This window comes from Hippoglossus hippoglossus, chromosome 18, assembly GCF_009819705.1.
Source record: "Hippoglossus hippoglossus isolate fHipHip1 chromosome 18, fHipHip1.pri, whole genome shotgun sequence".
NCBI classification, from domain to species: domain Eukaryota; kingdom Metazoa; phylum Chordata; class Actinopteri; order Pleuronectiformes; family Pleuronectidae; genus Hippoglossus; species Hippoglossus hippoglossus.
Genome location: NC_047168.1, coordinates 14515071 through 14537916, shown reverse-complemented (window position 1 = coordinate 14537916; position 22846 = coordinate 14515071). Strand labels below are relative to the sequence as shown.

At 45.7% G+C, this 22846-nt stretch overlaps 1 protein-coding gene across 4 annotated transcripts in view; it reads right to left on the bottom strand.

The window, feature by feature from the left end:
* shroom4 (shroom family member 4) overlaps positions 1-22191 on the bottom strand; it is a 47556-nt gene extending 25365 nt beyond the window's left edge. For 3 of the 4 annotated variants that reach the window (XM_034568986.1, XM_034568987.1, XM_034568988.1), the window contains exons 1-2: positions 21787-22041; positions 3380-3531 (exon numbers count right to left, since the gene is read on the bottom strand). In XM_034568986.1, the coding sequence (XP_034424877.1) occupies positions 3380-3531; positions 21787-21909 (275 nt within the window). In that variant the 5' untranslated portion in view covers positions 21910-22041. Of the gene's footprint in view, positions 1-3379; positions 3532-21786 lie in introns of all 4 variants that reach the window. The other variant, XM_034568989.1, reaches the window with a different exon arrangement.
* Between the last annotated feature and the right edge of the window lie 655 nt (positions 22192-22846).

Genomic DNA, 22846 nt, shown 5'->3' with positions numbered 1-22846 from the left:
TCTACATCATATTACTAAACCCAGTATGAACACTTTTCCAGTACAAAGCCCATTTATCCACCAATGCTCCCACAGTAAAAAAAAAAAAGAAACGCCGCACAGGGAAACCCCAGTGAGTAATTTCCTGATGTTTCCAAGACAAGTGTACGTACTGGCTTTCAGAAAGAAACTCTCCACCTCCCGCTCGGGTCAAGTGAGTTTTAACTGAGCTAAGAATAACGCGGGGTAATTTCTCACACTTTCTCAAAACGTACGCGAACACGTATAAAAACACACGAGGTGGAGCCGCCCGACGTTTGGCAGGAACGTTTGGAAACCTGCTTTGGAAAGACGCCATCGTGGACGAGTCGCGGTGAGGGAGAGAGGAATACATGAATAGACTGGAGGTTTTATTTCATACGTTTATACGAATGCATATAAAAAAGTTATGGCTCAACATAATTGACTTGAGGTGAAACTGAAAGTGGACGGAGCCAAAGAACTGCAGCTTTTCTCTTTGCACGACTTTAAAGTGAAGCTCAGACAGAAAGTGAAGGGGGGGGGGGGCAGAGGGTGAGAACATCACTTCAGATGCTTGAGCTGCTTTATTACTCTTTTATTAATGTTTAACAGTCTGCACATCCACTAGAGGGAGCTGTTTGGTCATTGACAGACTAATTAGCATGAAGGTTGTGTCCCATTGGTTTAACTGTTCGTTGGTGGGTTGGTTTGATTTGCATGTTAGAACTTTACAACTCTATCAATCAGTGTTACTAGTCTACAGACCCACAAGGGGGAGTTATTGACTAGTTATCATATTACGGTTGGTTGGTCAGAGGGTTGGTTAGTTGGGTGTTAGTTGTCTGTGGGAATGAGACCTAAAATAATTTAGCATTTTTGCACGACTGGTCCACGATCTGTTATTAATACAACACGTCTTCACGTTTAATTCTACGACAAATATAGATCAGTGAATACTCTGCTCGTGATCTGTAATGATTTCACGTATCTTCTGCTGACACGTGGCGAAATGAACCTAGATTTGAGCCAATCCTGCCACTTGACCCTCTGTGATGACACACGTGTTGTTGAGTTAGAAAGAGAAACAGTGTACCAACAGTCCCCTTGTGTTATTAAAAGAGGTGGTAACGGGGTTTTGGTTTTTGACTCAGGGTCATTTTCTTCACCAGAAGAAGCCGAGTGCACAGAGATGAGGATTCAGTCAGTCTGGCAGGAGGCTGCTGCTGCTGCAGAACATTCCAGAAGATGACTTGTTCCAACAGTAACGACTGAAACGAGCTTTGGGAAAACGCTGTGACGTCTACTGGCTCGGAGTCGGGGGTCAAATCGATATCGGAAATCTTTACTCCCTATTAGCTACAGAAAATCCATCTCGGTCTGGTTCTAGCTATAAACGTATAAAAATGCAAGTGTTAGCAGATTTTCCATAACAATAATAATAAAAAAAAGTATCTTTTATCAAGAAAATAATTGTGGAAGAGTTTGGAGATTTAAGAATAATTTAATCTGAGGGAAGAGACTGAAGAAATGCGTGTTCTAAGAGTGAATTCCTAGACAGCAACAACTGTTACATTTAGATCTATGGTTAATGATGAATGCACACAGACACACAAACACACAGACACACACAAAAACACACACAGACACACACACGCACACACAGCACGTTGGGAAAGTCCCTGAATTGTCAGACACTCACAGTACATTCCAGACACGCTGGATTAAACTGGGTGTGATTCTCATTACCAGTAACATTTCTTCAATCCGTGTTTGTCCATCTGTCTGTTTGAGTCTGTGCATTCACACTGTACACACTGTACGTACTGTATGTGTGTGTGTGTGTGTGTGTGTGTGTGTGTGTGTGTGTGTGTGTGTGTGTGTGTGTGTGTGTGTGTGTGTGTGTGTGCGCGCGCTGGACGGCCGATCTGGTTTCACGCGCTGCAGCCAAACAGCTGTCTGAAGCTGTCCGAGAACGACAAAGTCAAAGTTGTATCAAGAGTAGAATCCTGCAAACTGGATTCACGACTCAGCCAAAGTTGAGAATGTATTAAAATACAGTAAAATAATATTAAAAACACACTATTATCTTCGTGGATATTTGTTGCATTTCCACTGACGTCCACTAAGTCGCAAAAACACAACATAGGAGAAGGGTTGTTGTGTTTTAAGACTTCTGTAAAATCAACATGTGGATAAACTGAAACCACAGAAAACAGATGAAGCTCCCGGGCACTGACCTTCTCAGTGTGTCCTCACAAAGTGTTTTATTGTTTACTGCTGGAACTAAGGTCGTGCTGTCATAACACAATTCAGTGTCACCACAAAAACACACAACAACAAAATGAAACCCCATGTAGTTGACAGAAGAGTCAATGCATAGAAGTGTAATTCTTTAATTTGAATCTCTAAACCGAGAGGGAGGAAACCATCAGCTGCTTTTCTCCGGGATACTTCAGCTGACGCGGCTCGCTGTTAAATCTGGCCTCAGATCTGCAGCAGCAGCATTTAAGTCCGTGTTAAGACGCCAACATGGACGCTAAGTCCGCGGCGTGGAAATGTTCCCCTCATTAGTTCTGCTTCCAGAGGCCTAAATACCAGCACTGAGCTGGGAGGGAACCGGGTGGGAGAGAGGAACAATTAACGGTTTCTCCTCCTGTGCCAACCATCGTCATGCTGCAGTAAATAAACTTTAAAAAACCGCAGCAATCAACATATTTATGTAAAACCACGGATCAAATGACTAATGGAGGCGTTCAGTGCATGGCAGTGTTGTGGTTACAGCTTGTGTTGCTGCCCCAAGTGGCCAGAGAAAGAAACTACAGCTTTGAATAAAACAATTTCCAATATTTCAAAAAACCACACAAACCTTTACTTGTGTCAAGACATTGAATATTTGTTTTGAGGTTCTGTGGAATTTTGTTTCATATTTAGTTTTATGCAGCCTATGTTTATAGTACAGTTAGTGTTTTCATGACCTATAATCAGACCCAGGTTGCAAAATACTGTAAATATAATAAAAGATTTATGCACAAGCAACTAAACACTAAATCCCTCACTTCTTAGATCTGAATGCTTTTCTGAATCCTTACAAACACACACGGCTCCGTGCCCATCAGAGTTTATCTGGGTTCCTTCTGACACCCTGAGGGTCAAAGGTCACATCCTGTGAAACCTTTTTCTATCTGCGAACTTTGCTTTCATGTGTGTTTGCATGTCTGGCTCGTACATTCCTAACAGGACGGCCGGGGGGGGGGGGAGAGAAACAGTCACCTCTTTCTCGTCTCCCCCCGTTCTCAGAGAGTCGACGTAAAGACGGCGTAAGTGACAGACGACAGACGTGCGTCCATTTTGGAAGCCGAATGCTGGAGAGTGTAGTTACCTCCTGACGGTGAGCTTCAGTATCCTGTACGACCCCTTGATGAGGATGAGCGCCTCCTGCCTGCTGCCGTACAGGGCCGATCCGTTTATGTTGATGAGCTCGTCGCCGACTTTCAGCTTCTTGCAGTGCGCCGCCTTCCCTCCATCCTCGATCTGCGGACAAAGAGTCGAGTTGAGATGAAGGAGAACGAGTTGGAAGGGCGAACAGTAAGGGGCTTTCAGATTTAAAAGGGGAATAAAAAAGAAATCGTAAGAGTCAAAAGTCAGTCAGAGAAACGTCCCCGCGCTGCCAAGACGATTCCTTTAAAACCCATTTCTACTCGAACTGTCTCTGTCCCCATGGAGACGTCGGCCCGAAAGAGCATCGCCAAAAACAGCCTGGACCAAACATCCCACAGAAACCCATCACATTCCTCCGTAACAGACTGTGTGTGTGTGTGTGTGTGTGTGTGTGTGTGTGTGTGTGTCTGCCACAGCGCTGACCGTGGGTCACACAGTGGTGAAGCCCGTGTTGTTAATGCATTGCTGGGATGCTTGAGAGCGTTCTCCGGGCTGCGCGGGGGTGAAACATTGACGAGTGTTGCGGTGCCGTGTGGTGTGAGGATTGAGTTCGGCCATAAATCACATCAACGGAAAGAGGACAGGACGAAAGAGGGAAAGACAAGAGACACACGGGTGAACGGGAACAACCGACTGGACCACCGAGAGGAAAGGGAGCGAGCTGACGAGGACATGGTGGCGGACGTGATTCATCTCAAAACAGGGGAAGATATTTAGTATTTAGTAATATGTCACTTTGTACGCCCACGTTCGCTCGCGGTGAATCCTGCTGTGCTTCAGATAACCTCCGCAGAAAGTCCGGAGTCTCTCCCTCGGACATTTGCGTTCACGCGACCCCCTGCTGTGAACGTCAGGAGGATCAGTGCACGTCTGAGAGCAGCTCCAGTTCGTGAGGATCTGTTTTTTCCCACACTATACACACAGAGCTGAAGGTTTTATTTACAACCACCTCTTTCCGATGTCAGACCCAGGTGAATTCCACCCTTAACCCGATATTAAATGCTTCAGGGGGCGCGTATAAAAGAACAGAATCCTGGTTATGGTGTGAAAATGGAGAGCAGCCGTGTGCCCCTCCCTCTTTTCCACCGTCCGTTCATTCATTCTCTCACCGCTGCTGCAAATATCAAAAGAATGCATGTCATGGAAACGCCGCTCTTACTTTACGCTTTTGGGATTTTACAGACACGCAGCGGGGGGGAACTCGGCCTCGGGAGCCAACTCAAACACAAAGTGAGATCTTTCATATATTAACCGGAGCTCGCTGCCACGTTCTCCCGGGACTAATGCTGTCACGTCTTCTGACTTCAAAAGGCTCCGCACTTTAGAATCTGATCCTGCTGGAAGAAGAGTCCAAACACAGGAGATACCTGAACAGGGAACCACATCTCCACAGCGCACAACTTCATCACAACGTCTGGTTTCTGACCATGATCATTTAAAATGAAAGTCTGTGGGTTCAAACAAAGGTTTTTTAAAAACAGGTCACTGGGGTTTATTGGCCAGATACTGGCCGGCCAATGAGAAACAAGCGATGCAGTGTCTGTGGTCGTAGCATGAAATGAAGGATTTTGCACAGTCTGGGATTTACACACCTCTGTTTTGGTTGCTATGGTAATATACACTGTGGAAATTAAGGTATTTCCACACACACATGCCAAAATCATAGAGAGTCTACACACACACACACACACACACACACACACACACAGTTCCCAAACACAACATGCACAGTTAGAAAGTCAAATACACATCTTTAATATGAACTCTAATTATTCTGTAAAGTAATAATTGACTCAGAGAAACAACCACACACACACACACACACACACACACACACACACACACACACACACACACACACACACACACACACACACACACACACACACACACACACACACACACACACACACTGCTAAAACTATCAGTGGACCGTTAAGCTCAAAAAGTGATCCATCATTTTCACATGAGGAGTTAAGGGAAGCAGACGAGGAGGAAGAGGGGAGAATGATCGGGAGGAAGAAAAGGAGATGAAGATGAGGGGAGTAACCTTTGAGGAAAGACGGTAAAGATGAAGTATGAAGGGCAGGAGAAAGGGAGGAGAAGCAGAAGGGAAATATGAGTAAGACAGATTATGAAGGGAGACAAATTTGATGGAGATGTGATGAGGAGAAAAGGGTGCGAGGAAAATATGAGGATGAAGCAAATGATGAGAGTGAAAGCAAGAAGGGATAAAACTTTAAGGATGGAAGGGAAGGTGGTGAGGATGAAAGGAGACAAAGATGAAGCGTTTTCCCTTTATCACCGACTGATAATATTGAAGATTTGCCAAAACATCCACGAGCGACCAACTGCAGAAGGTCGTTTTCCACCGCGACACGTGACATCATTTAAACGTCAAATGTCAAACAGTTGATAATAATAATCCACATGAAAGACTCGAGTGGCAGAAGGAACAACCGTTTCCAGAGATAGACGCTGAACCGTGGTGCCAGTTTATCGGCGTCAGCGACATTCGGAGCTGTCGGCGGTGGAGCTCAGAAGAGAAGTCGTGAACTTTTAGGGGATGTGGTGATTAAAGTGATCCACAGGAACGTGTGGAGGGGTTTGAAAAGAAGCTCGTAAAAACCTCTGCGCCAGTTAAACTCAGTTTCACTGCAGTCAGACCTACATGACTGGGCAGAGGGTGTGTGTGTGTGTCTGTGTGTGTGTCTGTGTGTGTGTCTGTGTGTGTGTGTGTGTGTCTGTGCAATGTCCAGAGTGGGTGAAGTCACCCTCTGCTCTGGGCAGACGGAGAAGAATACCCTCTCTGTTTGCTGAAACACACACACACACGTACGCACACACACACACACATGCACACCAGTCAGACACACCCTTTTATTTTTAGATTCAAGGGGTGACTTCATTGCCTTAAGTGTGTGTCTGTGCATGTGTGTGTGTGTGTGTGTGTGTGCGTGTGTGTGGGTCTGTGAGGTGGCATGGTGCCCGTCATTGTGCCCAGAGAAAAATGGGAATCCTCATGCTGGTCACAGGTTGTCATCACTCTGCTATCATCTGACACTAGCACCCAGACAGACAGACACACACACACACACACACACACACACACACACACACACACAGACACACACACACTGCAAACCTCATCAAACAACAGCCTCTTTATCAAAAACTGAAACGATCATCAGCTCCAGTCTGAAGATTATTAACAGTGTGGTACAAAAAGATCCTGCAGCAGTGTGCATGTGTGTGTGTGTGTGTGTGTGTGTGTGTGTGTGTGTGTGTGTTAGGTTGTGTGTTTGTGCAGATCTGACAGAAAGCAAACATCTGCATCTGCACAATATTAAGCAGCATGAGCTACTGCAGTGGCTTTACGTACGTGTGCATGTGTGTGTGTGTCTGTGTGTGTGTGTGTGTGTGTGTGTGTGTGTGTGTGTGTGTGTGTGTGTGTGTGTGTGTGTGTGTGTGTGTGTGTGTGTCTGCCATTGCAAGGCGGTGGCTACACACGTGCATTTATAACCTCACATTACCGAAAGGTCCAGACAGAGAAAATGAGTAGTTCTCTGAGTAACACAGCTTTGAGCTGGTCTGCAAGCAACCAGAGCGCACACACACACACACACACACACAGGTTGTGTCTTTGTGTTTGACTGTTGAAGACACACACACACAAACACACAAGAAGAAATAAAGTGAAGGAAACAGTTTCGACTCTGTTTACACAAAGACAACACAAGAGGATTTACGCAGGACTCGTAGAGAAGTGTTTACACTCAAACTGGAATCAGTTCGTTGTGTGTTTGAACGCACACAACGTAACGCACACAGTGTTATCACAGATTTACATTTAAAATCAGATCCCGTGTGTTTATAACAGTTATTTAAATGTAAAGAGAAGCGATCTTTTTAAAATCCCAAACCCGTGAGGAAATCGGTTTTAACCACAGTCCCGTAAACAGCAGCCGAGTTTGTTTTATAGTCGAGCTGTAAATTGTTTAGACATTAAACGCCACCTCCTGGACGTGAAAGTTTACACTAACTTTTCACTCGTATCGTGTGTATTTGTGAAGCGGGCTGACGTGATAAATAAACATCACTCGGGGGTGATTTATCTTTTATCGTTCAAGTATCTCGTCCAGTCTCAGGCAGGAAAAAAACTTTCTGAAGATCTGATAAACGTGTGGGAGAGTTTTTCTGTAAACTAATTCTTTCAAATGACTTTATCCAAGAGTATTTATGACTCAAACTGAACAGTAACATGTAATTGCAATGACCTCACAAGACTTTTTGCGGTTTTCTCTGCATTGATAACATTTGAAACGGGAATTCAGAGAAAGGGAAGTGTTTTAAGAACGGGGGGGAATTCAGGAAATCCACTCACTGCCGTGTACGTAACTGCGACGTACGATTATCTACCATAACTTGACGTCTCTGTTCTGCGACCGTCAGCTCGGTTGCGTCGGGCCCTGAATGGAGCCGTCAACCTGACAGGTCAACACATGCTCCGAGACCCTGCAGTAACCCCCCCCCCCCCCCCCGCGGCTCCGTTTGGACCCCCAGGACAAAGAGCCTCGGGGGAGGGAGGACTCCCAGGACCCCCTGCTGCACACCAGCTTCACGCTGCTGCTGCTGCTTTTGTCTGCACCACCGGCGTTTCGGACCCAAAACACGAGCACATGTGTCTCCGCTGAGACTCGCACCGGGAAGCAGAGGTTGGACACATGGAAACACGGCTGAGGAGCTGGAGGTCGACGCTACCAGTAGTTTTGTTTTTTCCAGCCCTGAACCTGGAGCCCAGTTGTTCCCACATGTTTTGACAGTGTTTAAATTCACCTTAACTCCCGCTGCTGGCAGAGGTCTGCTTATAGCCACGAGTCTGAGTCACTAAGTGTTTGACCTACTCTCCAGAATGAGGTCAAGGACTGCGAAGGCAAAAATGACTGAATAAACTGGCCTTGTGTGTGGGAACTGCAAGGACGGCTGCAGGACTGGAGTCTGTGTGTTGGGCCTTTTAGAGACAAAGCCACGGTCGCCAAACTATATATAAAACACTGTTTCCTCTTAACTACGTACTTGAGTTTCTGCAGCTTGTTGCTTCGAAACAGAAAATACTACAAACAAGGAACTGACGTTACCGATGAGAGCCAATCAGGAAGCGAAAGCAGGTGACTGAAATAACTAATTGATTAAATCAGTTCAGAAACAATGGCGGTGCTTTCTGAACAACACATTTTCACAAGGTAAAGCAGACACCTTTAATTCTCAAAGTACGTCCCACTCCAGGAGCTGCTCTTCTAGATTTGATGGCCGGAATGTGAACACGTGTATCAATGACAAACGAGCTCCATTTTCTCACTGCTTCTCATTCAGCTGCACACACACACACACACAGACACACACACAGAAACACACACCCTTCATCCACCTCTGCCCTCCAGTCTGGGCCTTGTGAGGCTCTCCTCCCTTCCTCACACCCACGCTCACACAAGGCCTTCTTTATCATGGCGGGAGGAGGGGAACGACGGAGATGGAAAAAGAAAAAAGCTCCCACGCTCACACCAAAAAAAAAGCAACCGGCAGCTAGACGTGAAAACCGCTGGCGTCCAGCCCCATTGATCCCTGATGTTGGGAGTGTCGTCCTGAAACGGCCTTTTCCCCGGATTACAGGGAGATATCCACACAACCATGCCCCACATGGAGAAGCCCCTTCTGGGTGAAGACGCAGCCATGTGGCCCCTTAGAGGAGCAGAGATCCCCAGGTCACTGACACTTGAAGTGAATAACAGAGGGATGACGAAGGAGAGGAGAGGAGAGGAGAGGAGAAACAAAAGAGGGGAAGGAAAGGATCCACATCCCACCACCTTTACACTTATTTGGTTTTATCTGTTCAATCGACTTATCTATCATCGATAGCCACAGAAAAACATCCTGCGGAACAGTCACATGGACGAACAGCAGCATGTGAGTAAGCTCTCTCTCTCTCTCCCTCTCTCCCTCTCTCCCCCTCTCTCCCCCCCCCCTGGTTAACACTGTGGGTTTTGTTCGAGCCAGAGCGGGAGAGCGAGTCCCCGATATGTCGGCCTCTCGCGGCGGCGACGCCTGACCACACGTCGGGACAGACTCACCTTCACTGAGATGAACCACTTTTACATTTTTTTTTCCATCCACGAAACCTTGATGGTGACTGTGCTGAGAGCTGGTGAGTGATCCGTACCAACCCCTTTGGGAAACCTGACAAAGAGCAGCACTGTCCTCACTTCCCATTGGAGGTTTATTAAAGACAGTTGAAGAATTCCTCCGCTCATATACAAACCTATATATCTAAACACTCCCGTCGGCTCTGTGGTTTCTCAAGTTTGTTTTCCGACCAGGAACATTTTCAGTAATTATTTAAAATACGCCGTCGCCACTTCCTGGTGGGTCTCCCGGCCTCGTATATTTTTATTAGCCGCACTCCCAGGACGAGACTAAATATTTTTTAAATTCTAATTAAAAGAGTCACCCGACGGCGTCACGCACCGAGGAAGGGCCGGAGATGTTTGCTGAGCTCGATCATCCAACAAAGACCGGTCATGTGTTTCTGGTCAACAGTTTGAAAACCTGTGTTGTGTAAACACAGAATCTGGGGTTCCACACTCCGGAGTCAAGTGAGGAAGACGAGCTAAACTGCCGAGGATGAAGAGAAAAAACGAAGAAAGAAACGCTTCATTGCAAAGAAAACAGACGCTGCTGTGCCGCCCACGCCGTTTGACTGACAGGTGATCACTGGTGCAGCTTCACACCAGAGATGTTGGTCCCAGTTTAAGCTCCAGTAAACCCATCGAAACCCTCACTTAATCTGGGAAAACAAGACCCTCGTCTCAGACTCTCCTCGTCAGCCACATCAAAGCCGCCACTACCCACAATGCTTAGCGGCGGAGCAGAAAAGTGCTGCACTAACCCCCCCCCCCCCCCCCCCCCCCCCACACACACACACACACACACACACTTGACCCTGAAGAAATGCCAACCGGTCGAACCTTAACCCTCGGTCATCATCGAGATCTACACATCATAAAGTAGGACCCCCCCCCCCGCCCCCAAAACACACACACACACACACACACACACACACACAACAACACACTCACAACACTGACTCCCTCTAATCCACCATAAGCCCGACACTCAAACTGTGACACTTCACCTTCTTCATACACACTTAAGTGACACACAAAAAGAGTGTAATAATCCAGTTGTCACATGTGCACACACACACACACACACACACACACACACACGGGTTTGTGTATATGTTAACAGCAAAGGGGAAAGAGGTCCTTTAAGAGATGGACTGGTGCTCGACTCAAATATACAAACGCTTCCAGAGGTTTTTTAAGGACGTGTTGAGACTGCACACTCTCAGAAACACACACACAACACAACACAACACAAACACACACACACACACAAAGCAAAGGGTGTTCTCCTGGTTATTTAACTGTCCTTGTGATCCTTACAAAACACGATCTGGTGAAAATGTTACATGGCCGCGAGCAGGGAAAAACAAATTCACGGGGTTTAGAGGAAATTTTTGAATGGAAGTGGAGGTAAATCACAGATATTGTTTCTAAAAATTAATTTGAGGACTACTAGAAATGTTGTAATGTCATATCAACAGAAAACACACACTGATATTGAGTTAATTCGTTTTGAGAGCAGCACTAATGCAATGACGGCTCGATGCTGACCCAGGATTCAAACTCTGGGGGATGAAATGCAACATTTTTCAAATCTAAAATAAATGAGATTTGCTCCTTACTTTTTCCAGGAGCCATAAAACTAAATATCTTCCCACTGGGTCGTGCTCTAATGACCATGAGACAACGATGCTGCTCCATCCAGCTGTTGTTAAAACACTCCTGTTATACACACACAGCTGTTTCCCACTGTTATCAAGTCCAGCAAAGCTTCAACGCTCCTGAATCCGCACTTTACATTCATGAAACCGATAAACTTATCTTAACTAAATGCACTTAACAATCCCCTTAACTGCTGCTGCTGTAAATAAGGAGAACAAACATCAGGAAAGAGAAGTAACTCGTTCCTATAATAAGAAGACTATCAGTTTCATAATGAGGGTAATATGATGTAAGTTTAAGTTGACATAAGTCCAGCTCTACACGTATCTACACACACACACACACGCACACACACACACACAGAGAGAGACACACACAGGCCCCTGGCTGTGTGTTTCTGGTGGAGTATGGAAGCCATTAGATCCGGTGTCCAGCACTGACAATAGCGGAGGTTAAAAGGTCGGCGGCCTGGTGGGACCAGGGACGGACCGGACTGATCCATCAATGTCAAAACAAAAGAGTCTAAGTGCATGTGTGAATTCCTCTATCACACACACACACACACACACACACACACACACAGAGACACACACACACACACACACACTTAAACACGGGTGAAATATTAACTTCACAATCGGCTCTCAATGACCTTGCCCTCTCAACTAAAATCTGCCAAACATTTCCTCAGAATCTGGTGCGGTGTCATGACCGGGTGTGTTTTGTGTACTTGTATTGTACATTGTGCATTGTGTGTATTTGTAAATCTGTCAGATTAAATCTTATTGAGCAGCTCAGTCTCTCATTGTTTCCTTTCCAAGCTTTCGTATGATGTGTTTTAAGGAGAAAGACCTGAGGGGGAAGTTTCAGTTGAAAAAAAAAAGTCCCTTATAAAAAGAAGCTTTCTGTTGATTGTTGAAGTTTCAAAGAGGAACAAGCACCAGTCGGCTGGACGAGTCGGAGCTGCAAGGTCGGGTTTGATAACTGTGCTTTTTATCTCATTTGTTCAAATCCTCTTCACGTCCTTATCGCCGTGAATAAAGAAAGTCGCCTTCGCAGGTTTAATAAAGCAGGAATCAGAGAAGTCGTCTTCTAGCAGCTCTCAGGTCAGTGCAGGTCCAGCTAAAAGGCAGGAAAGCATCAATCTGTCCAGAAACCTGAAACCACGATACTTCCCTCCATGTCCTGATTTTATCTCCTCATCTATTATCTCTTCATCCATCTCGCAGCCTGCAGATGACCCCCCCCCCCCCCCGTATTTTCATGCAGGATCACTTCTGTCATGGATCGTTTTATCCTCCTTAATCCCTCCTCTTCCTGTTCCCTCCTTCCATTTCCATCCCTCTGTCTGTTCCAGTTCATCCATCATTCCTACATTTCACTCTTCCATCAATCCCTCCACCTTTAAAGCAAACCCAGTACATCTACAAAGGTTTGCTGCTTTTTGTTTTATAGAAATTTGGGGAGAACTCGTCCCCCTACTTGTTGCTCCCAGACATTTTGGTTCCCCTCTCAGAAGTTCACCCTCGCCTCCTTCCCACGAGGGACACAACGTGAGGGAAGTTATGACTCTGAACGTCCCCACTCATCATCCTTTCATCACTCGACAAGGACGAGGGATGAAAGGATGTTTCCTTCAGGAGGAAGACGACAAGAGAAGATGCAGTAAACAAAGAGAAGCCTGTAACAGGTCAGACCTCAAGCGGGAGTCGATCTGCCAGGGTTGCCACGAAAGTAGAGAACATTGCACGGTGGAATGTGTGTGTGTGTGTTTCTGTGTGTGTGTGTGTGTGTGTGTGTGTGTGGTGAGTTCTTTGGTTTGAGGCATGGCTACGTCGCAATAAACCGTAAACATGTAAACACAGATGCTCAGAGACGCACACACACGCAAAACAAACGACGCCTCTCTCGCAGAACTTCTTAATCCGACATAATAGCTCGGAAACTGCTTCTCGTGTGGAAGCGCTGGACGTTGAAGCTGCAGCGTGGTTGGTGGGAAATGATGTAAAAGAAAAAGCAGGAACCAGGAACCAGGTGGGATTAAAGAAACTGGGAGTAGTTTAGACATTATCACAAGAATAATGCATCTGTCAGATGGAGTTTCGGGGCCTTGAATTGAATTATCATTATCGATTCAGCTACTTATTATCTTCAAAATTAATAGACTGCTCATGTGCTTTAGAATTTAAATTTATGGCTCCATTTCCACTGGTCAAAAAAACCCACTGACACCCACCAACATCTGGCTTTGCTCTGCGAATGTGAATGGATCCAATCTGCATTCACTCACGGGTCGAACGACTCTGCAGCGGACACAGGTTTTCATCGGCTCCGATCCGCAGCAGTGGAAACGTGACGCAGGCGGATTTCTTCTTCTTTATATTTAGCTCCTCCGGCGTGATGTGATGACGCAAATGGCACTTATTGATTTTTTACTTCTTGGGAACAATGTGCATCATTGACCATTTGCTTTTCTGCAGGATGCAACACAGGCGAGACAGTGAGGGTGAGGGAGCGTTTGACCAGAGCTCTCTACCGGCAATGGGACAGGAGCCGATCGCATTTAAACAAACCGGTGTGTTCCTCCTCATTTTGGTGTCAAAGAGGTACAAGTCTGGAAAATTGGGGGGGGGGTCTTACTGCCTCTACGAAACCCAGTGATGCAGGTCAAAATGTGCAAATCAGCAGAACTGAAAACCCAACAGGGGTTTTCAAAACATCGCATGAAGTTGCAATTTTGGTGTAATCTGAGTAAAGCAAACATGGCCGATGTGTGCGTTGAGAGTGTGTGTGTGGTGTGTGTGTGTGTGTGTGTGTGTGTGTGTGTGTTGCCCCACCTCACAGTGAGAGGGTAAGGAGGAGGACGAGGCGGGGGGGGTTTCTACAAATGTAAAATCACGGACAAAAACAAAAACAACTGCAGCCGCCTTCAGGTCAGGACTTCTTCACCCCCCCAAAACAAAAAACACACACACATTCACCAAAAGGCATTTATCACCCCCATGTGTCTTTAGTATGTTCTCCTCACACACACACATACACACACACACACACACACACACACACACACACACACACACACACACACACACACAACATTCTGCAGAAATAACAGTGTTGTGTGTGTTTAGGGGTCACTATACTGATGTACTTACACAAAGAGGGGTTGTTATTCTAGTGTGTGTGTGTGTGTGTGTGTGTGTGTGTGTGTGTGTGTGTGTGTGTGTGTCTCCAGACACAGACTAAAAGAAACAGCGAAAGGCTCCACAGATCAGAGATAGGGACATTCCAACTCCACCCCAACATACACACAGTGACTCCACCTATTCACGAGCTGCAGGCTTCTGCATCTGATCCACCCACAATCATCCGTCTCACCAACGTCCACCAACACTCGTGTCTTTCACTCATTCTTCACATCACGTCCTCCCTCCATCGTTAAATAGCAGCGGCTTTGTTTTTCGGACTTTTTGTCTCGAGACATGTTTAAGACGTCACCTTGTGATTTCCTGAGCATTTCTCACACTTTATAGACACTTTATAAACACTTCAAATACTACTAATTTAAAACATAACAAATCCTCGTTTGCAGTCATTGAATTCAATCTGCATCAGAAACGAGGAGGAGGTTTGAAGCTATACTGCAGCCAGCCACCAGGGGCTTCATTTTAGGGAGCCATAATGTCGTCCATCTTTATATACAGTCGATGATTTAAGCTAATTGTTCTTTGTTTTCCTTTAATTATGAAATGCAGCTTATTTTCTTTGATCAATCTTTATATTACAGTATTTTCTTCTAACAATCGATCATATTTACCTTTTTGTTTTGTCCGATATTCAGTTTACTGATGAGAAAACGGTAAATATTCACATTTTACCGGTAGAAACGATTTATAAATGACTTTAAAATGAACCGACTTTTCCTTTTCCGTCCTGTACTTAACACAAAACTCCTGCAAACATGAATACACTCTTTCTACTCTCCCTCTCATCAATATGCACTATTGTGTACGATGTTGTTACACAGCACATGTTTTCGGTTAGTTAAGACAGTTAGAAAAGCAAGTCAGGACAGAGGATATGGAAACACACACACACACACACACACACACACACACACACACACACACACACACACACACACACACACACACACACACACACAGTAGGGACAATAGCATCTCTATCTGATGGCATCCTCATCTACCCCCCGCAGAGCAGAATGCTACTGGAGGCTACCTTTACAGGAATGTAGGGACTAAAGCGCACGCACACACACACACACACACACACACACACACACACACACACACACACACACACACACACACACACACACAGGGAGAGCTGTTTACCGACCCAGGACATTTGGTCGCATACCTTCGACCACATGTCAAAACATTCTTTTGTAAAGTCCCGGGACTTCTGTTACTGTCAACAGCAGGACGAGAGAGAGAGGAAGATTATCGTCCTCTTCATCTTTGTTGTCTGTTCTTGGGACGAATCAGATTCCCGCAGCTTCCGAGCAGAGTTGTGAAACGCACAGTGTCAGAGCGCTGCCCCGTAAGGAACCCCGGGCCTGATGTCCCACCGAAGAACACGGAGAAGAATCCAGCCACGAATAGAAAACAACAAACCTTTCTGGAGACAAACTGGTCTAGACCTCGGTTTGGATATTAACTGAATTTTAAAGAATCAGCTCTCTGTTAAATAAACAACACGGGGATTATAGCAAAACTAAAACAGTTGCGTGTGCTCGCGCAGGAACAAGTTGAGTGGACTGTGGCGTGCTTCTTCTTTTACGTCCACCGGGTGCTTCCCGAAACACGGCCGAAGTGTTATGAGGGAAAGGAAACAGGGAAATCTGACAGAACTTTGAATTGAATTTGCATTGAATTGAAAAATCCATGAAATAGCGGCGTGCAGCACGGACACCCCCGCACACAGAGGCTTGAGTCCTTCTGCAGGTTCGGTTGCATCCTGGCCCTTTGCTGCATACTCCCCCCCCCCCCCCCATTGGCTAACCCCCTTTCAAAATAAAGGCAAAAGGCCGGAAAACCCATCAAATCCCAGTCCAGGTATCGAATCCTCACATGCTAAGTTAAAGGGCAACAACCCTGCATGGTTAACACACAGTAGGTTGTCCATGCAGACGGATTAGATGAGCCATGTCTGGTCTGCAGGGGTCTGATGGGAGGAACCACTGAAGTCCAGTACAGCTCAGACGAGCCACTGGGATCCATCAACAACCCTCTCCTGGAGATTTCTAAACCCAGTTACATGATCAATTGATTCTTAAATGATTGCTTTGGTTAAGGTCGTCACTTCATTAGCCTTCTGTGAGTTCAACGACACGAAACTGAGGGAAACGTGTCGTCCGGCGGCACGAACCGGCAGCGAGCTGGCATGAGGTCATACAGTAAAACCCCACATGAAAGTGAGCTGACAGCTCAGCAGCTGCTGCTCTGTCAAACACAACAATGGAGAGAACTCACCACTTAGTCATCACAAACACGTCCAACAAAAGACACAAAAGATGACCCAAAACACATGGGACTGACAACTGGGGGTGTTTTCGATGATAAACGACCCTAGAAAACGCCCGCGTGTCTTTTAAGGCCGTGTAATCACACATGTGGGTCGAGACCAGGAATTTACACGGATCAACAAACTGGAAAGCAAAGTTAATGTTTGTTTGTATTTGTGTGAACATCTTCTCGCTCTCCTTGATTTATAACATCAGCAATTCTTTTCCTAAGAAGTTGATGGTCTCTCGTTTCAAGTCTTCTTCAATACAACATGAATGTTAATCACGGAAATTCAAATATGTTTACTTCTGGTTTCTAATGATCAGATATTACTGCAAACGACATATGTGCAACGATGATTAAAGTTTGCATTACATGACGTGTGCGATGTAACGCAACGCAGCCCTGACTGACTAATAACCGGACGACACACTGAGCGACACACCGAGTCACTTGACGGCTGATTGAGTCGCAAATCTAACAGACAGACACATCTACATGCACACAATCTCCACACACACACACACACTAGTAATTTGTTATGCTCCTGGAGGAATGTTGACCAAATGGCTTATATCCCTCTGCTGTCTCAGACGGGGGAGAGCCACCCTTCCCCCTCCAGGAGTGCACACACACACACACACACACACACACACACACACACACACACACACACACACACACACACACACACACACACACTCATGAGGAACACACTCCGCACAACATGGACATCCTGGAAGGGCAACGGGAACGTTCATACTCTGACTCTATCAAACACAAACGGGTGACTTCTGCTCACATGCACGTAGAAAACAATCCACTTTCACCACAACCTGCTATAAAAATAATTATGATCACGACCAGGTTCTTGTCTGTTAACATCTTTTGATTAGCTGCTAATAAAACGGAGGTTATGACGGGGTCGTAAACCCGGGATCGGATTTTCCTTGCCTGACATCAGGTTATCCTCATATTCATATTTATACCGTGGCGTCCTGCTCTCTGTGACAGATGGTTTTTCACTCCGCCCTGCAGTGTGGTCAGTGGTCAAGTACCCAACGTGACGTCGTCCACTGGTTACCGAGCTGCCGTTTTGAAGCCAGCGCCATCTTGGTTTCTATATAAAACCAGAAGCAACCCTATTTGGAGCTTGGCTGAGAGCTGGAGGCGATGCACGCCCACCTATACCTGCAGCCTGCTCCCATTGGAGGGCGCTAGCTGTCAATCACACAGTCGCCACGGTATGTGTTTACTGACGTTGGAAATCAAGAGAGAAGTAAAATAATTGTCTCTTATCGAGAATACAGATTTCAGGAACTTCCGTATCGGCGTCACTATGTTATGATACAGCTGACATCTCCTCCTGGCTTCACTTCACTCCCCCCCAGGGAACAACAAAGTTTATCTTACATTAAATCTGACATCAGCAACTAAACTTTCTGGCTTTTTTAAAATGTAATATGACAAATCTGAGCATCACACACAAACACACTCATCCCTCCTCCTCTCGAACGTGAGGGGATTGAACTAATGTCTGTATTCAGCTGTACAGACACTGTGAAGCTCTGTTCTGAGCCCGATGGAAACTCTCTCACCCTCTAGACCTAAAACACATGTATACGTCTTTCGCACACACACACACAGACACACACACACACACACAAACCTCAACGTTACCTTCTCTCCATCCTGACTCCCTCTTCTTTCCTTCAAGGACTTTACACTTAATCATTAAGCGCTTTAAACACTTTTCTACACTATAGTTCCCTGTTCAGCACTCACCGCCTGAGCTGCTTTATTGTGTGTTGTGTGGTGTTGTGTTGTGTGTGTGTGTGTGTGTGTGTGTGTGTGTGTGTGTGTGTGTGTGTGTGTGTGTGTGTGTGTGTGTGTGTGTGTGTGTGTGTGTGTGTGTGTGTGTGTGTGTGTGTGTGTGTGTGTGTGTGTGTGTGTGTGTGTGTGTGTGTTTGTGTGTTTTAACTAGCCACTGGACACAAAACAGCCATAGACCACAGTTTGATTTTTATCTCCTCTAGCAGTCCCAGTCACATTTTCCCAGGGGCTGTGTTACTGTGTGTTACTGTGTGTTACTGTGTATGTGTGTGTTACTGTGTGTGTGTGTGTGTGTGTGTGTGTGTGTGTGTGTGTGTGTTTCCAGATGACTGAGCCAGGCTTTTCCATTCCCCACTGTGGCGCTGTGGTGAATATGGATGCACACCGGCCAACATTTACACCACCGCTGCAGCCACTTTTCAGCAGAGTGGGCGAGAGAGACATAAAGACACGGGGAGAGAGAGAGCGAGCAGAGGTTGCCAGTCGTCCTACTTATGCACTGGACTGAACACACACACACACACACACACACACACACACACACACACAGACCACCCCCAGCCGAACACACACCAATAATTACTCGCAGTAATTCAAAAGACACCCTCCTTATTTCCAGCAGCTCACCGCCCGCCGCGTGAAACAGTGAGAAGAGGCCGGGAGGAAACGCCGGCCCCCCCACGACTTTATCGCACAAGGCGAGGTCACGTCCAACTCCGTGAGCGCACACTAAATCTCCACACAGAGCCCCCGAACTTTCCCAAATGCGCACACCTGAGCGCGAGACCAACCCACAAACAGCAGAGCATCATTCTGCACCCCCCCCCGTCAGCTCGCATCACTTCCTGCCGTCGCTTCTGTTCGTTCACGCTGCTGTCGCGAGCTTTTGCAAAAAAAAAAAAGGGTCATTGACCGACGAGAAATGTGACGAACAAGCAGAGAGAAATCACAACCATCACACATCCCACAGACACTGGAGCGGGTTTAGTCGTCTGTCAGCGCTCCAGCATTTTAGCCAATGTGCTGACGCCCCCCCCCCCCCCGGGAACCCCTTTGACCTCCAGGCCACTCCATTAGACTATATAGTGTTTTTCATTCATAGACAACTGACAAACATCAGCCAGCGCCAGATATTTGTTTGAGCTTTGGGCCATAACTTTTATATTCTCTGCATGAGGAGGAGGTGGAGGAGGAGGAGGAGGAGGAGGAGGAGGCGGAGGTGGAGGAGGAGGAGGAGGCGGAGGTGGAGGAGGAGGAGGAGGCGGAGGAGGAAGAGTGAAGCTTCAGAGCAGACGAGACGTTTGGAGTTGAAAAGTTTAAACCTAGTGGCTAAAAAACCTCCCACACACACAAAACTCATCACAACTGCTGTTTAGGTGAAGCTGTCCAACTTGATGAATGTTGAAAATGTGTAATAAAACTTTTGCAAAGTTTGTTTTGTTTTGTCCAAACCTCAAAATCGTTAAAACTAAGGAGGAAAATCTGTAAATTCTCCCATTTGAGGAGCTTGAAGCAGGAAACGAACTCTTTCAACAGAGCTGCAACGAATCGCTGATTCATCTGTTCAGGAAATTAAGAAGATGCAGCTTCAATAACAACAATTCTGCTCATTCTTAAGCATAAATGTCATTAAGTTGTTACTCAAATATGAGAAATTGCTGCGTTTCTTCGTCAAACTTGAATATAAACGTACAAATCGAGACTTTATCATCATCATTCACTCACAAGCAATCGACAAAACTATTAATTAAACAATAACAACGGCCAGTTTCTACTCTTCATCTCATATTTAACTGAAGGAGGGAAACAAATGTAACAGAGTAGAAGATTATCCTCTGAAATGTAAAGGAGGAGAAGTAGAAGGTGTAGAAATACTTCTATACTTTTCAGAGTCAGATCTTATATTTGACTGCTTCAGTTACAAGTTACTTTACAAACACGAGACTTTCTGTCTGTCATTGTGTTGACGACTGATTGAGAGTAAATAAAGATTATATCGTCTTGTATGTTTACTTTCATGTGAGATGAATCAGGTATGTTACATGAGTCTTTCTACTTCTACTCCATTACATTTCACTAGGTAATACTTCTACTCCATTACATTTCACTGGGTAATACTTCTACTCCATTACATTTCACTGGGTAATACTTCTACTCCATTACATTTCACTGGGTAATACTTCTACTGCTTTAGTTGAAGTTGGTTTACAAACATGAGGTCTTTGTATACAAGAGTAAAACTTCACCTTTTAGTGTTGAATCTGATCCTTGTTATTTTGTTGTTGATCAGTTTATTGACTAGTGAACATTATTAGTTGCTTAGTTTATTGACTAGTGAACTTTATCAGTTGACTTGTGAACTTTATTAGTTGATCAGTTCATTGACTAGTGAACATTACTAGTGAACATCACTAGTTGATCAGTTTATTCACTAGTGAACAGTTTATTGCCTAGTGATCTAGTGAACATCACTAGTGAACTTTATCAGTTGACTAGTGAACATCACTAGTGAACAGTTTATTGACTAGTGAACATCACTAGTTGACTCGTGAACATTATCTTTAGTTGATCAGTGTATTGACTAGTTAACTTTGTTAGTTGAATTAGTGAACTAACCCCTAGTGAACATCACTAGTTGACTAGTGAACTAACCCCTAGTTGACCAGTGTATTGACTAGTGAACATTATTAGTTGAATTAGTGAACTAACCCCTAGTGAACATCACTAGTTGACCAGTGTATTGACTAGTGAACTGTGTTAGTTGACTAGTGAACTAACCCCTAGTTGACCAGTGTATTGACTAGTGAACTTTATTAGTTGACCAGTGAACTAACCCCTAGTGACCAGTGTATTGACTAGTGAACTTTGTTAGTTTACTAGTGAACATCACTAGTTGACCAGTGAACTAACCCCCAGTGACCAGTGTATTGACTAGTGAACATCACTAGTTGACCAGTGAACTAACCCCTAGTTGACCAGTGTATTGACTAGTGAACTTTATTAGTTGACCAGTGAACTAACCCCCAGTGACCAGTGTATTGACTAGTGAACTAATCCCTAGTTGACCAGTGTATTGACTAGTGAACTTTATTAGTTGACCAGTGAACTAACCCCCAGTGACCAGTGTGGCGGTGCGGACTCACTTTGGTGATGATGAGCGGCTCCCCGTGCTCCAGTCCTCCTTTCAGCGTGAACCCCCACGGCGCGCCCCCGCTCAACTGGACCTGAATGTGGTGGAAGGAGACGAGCTGCTCGACCGTTTCCATCCTTTCTCTCTTTCTCTTTCTTTCTCTCTCTCTCTCTCTCTCTCTTTCTCCGGTATCCGTTCGCTCTCTGCTCCGCCCTCCTCCCCGGTGCGATGCCCGGGCTGCGGTGCTCCGTCGCGGGCTCAGCGGCGCCGGTAGCGGTGTCTCGGCAGCTCCATCCCCGCAGGAGCGACAACAAGGAGCGGATGGATGAAGTGTGGAGGGACGGAGGGAAGGAGGGAAGGAGGGAGGGAGGTGGAGAGAGAGAGAGAGAGGAGGAGGAGGAGGGGGAGGACAGAATGTGTCCGGACAAAGTTATCCGCAACTTCACGGTTACAACTTCCGGTCAGAATGATTGGCCGTTAGCTAAAAGCGGACGTTAGCATGTTTTACGGTTTTAATCCGGGCCCTTTTTCAGATTAAACGTTTTAACGTCTCTTTTGGTTCAATCCCGCGAACTAATAACCGGATTATTCCAGCAAAATGTGTCGCTTTCACGCTTTTATTTTGCTATTTGACCCTCGTGTTTCCGGTGTAACCGTCGCTAACTTCCGCAGCCGCAAACTTCGGCAAAACTTTTTCCCAGCGCGAGGCAGCCAGGCCCCGCCCCCTGTTCAAACTGCAGAGGGTGTGATTGACAGGTGCATCCACCAATAGCAGAGAGGTTTGGGATCCAAGGAGCCAATGAGAAGCATCGCGTTGGAATAACACGAGGCAGCGAATAGAGGCAATTAATGGAACTTTATTAGTATTTATTTTTGTTTGTCTTTGCGTTAAGATTCGATGTTTCTTTTTTAATTACTCTCTTTTATTATATATATTGTTTTTCTTTATTGCTGAATGTGTTTTTTATCTTTTATTTTGGTATTACGTCCTTTGTATCTTGAGTTTTGGAAGCCCTCCACAGATGATAACATTTTTTACAGCCAAAAAAGTTTTAAAATTCCATTCGAGCAGA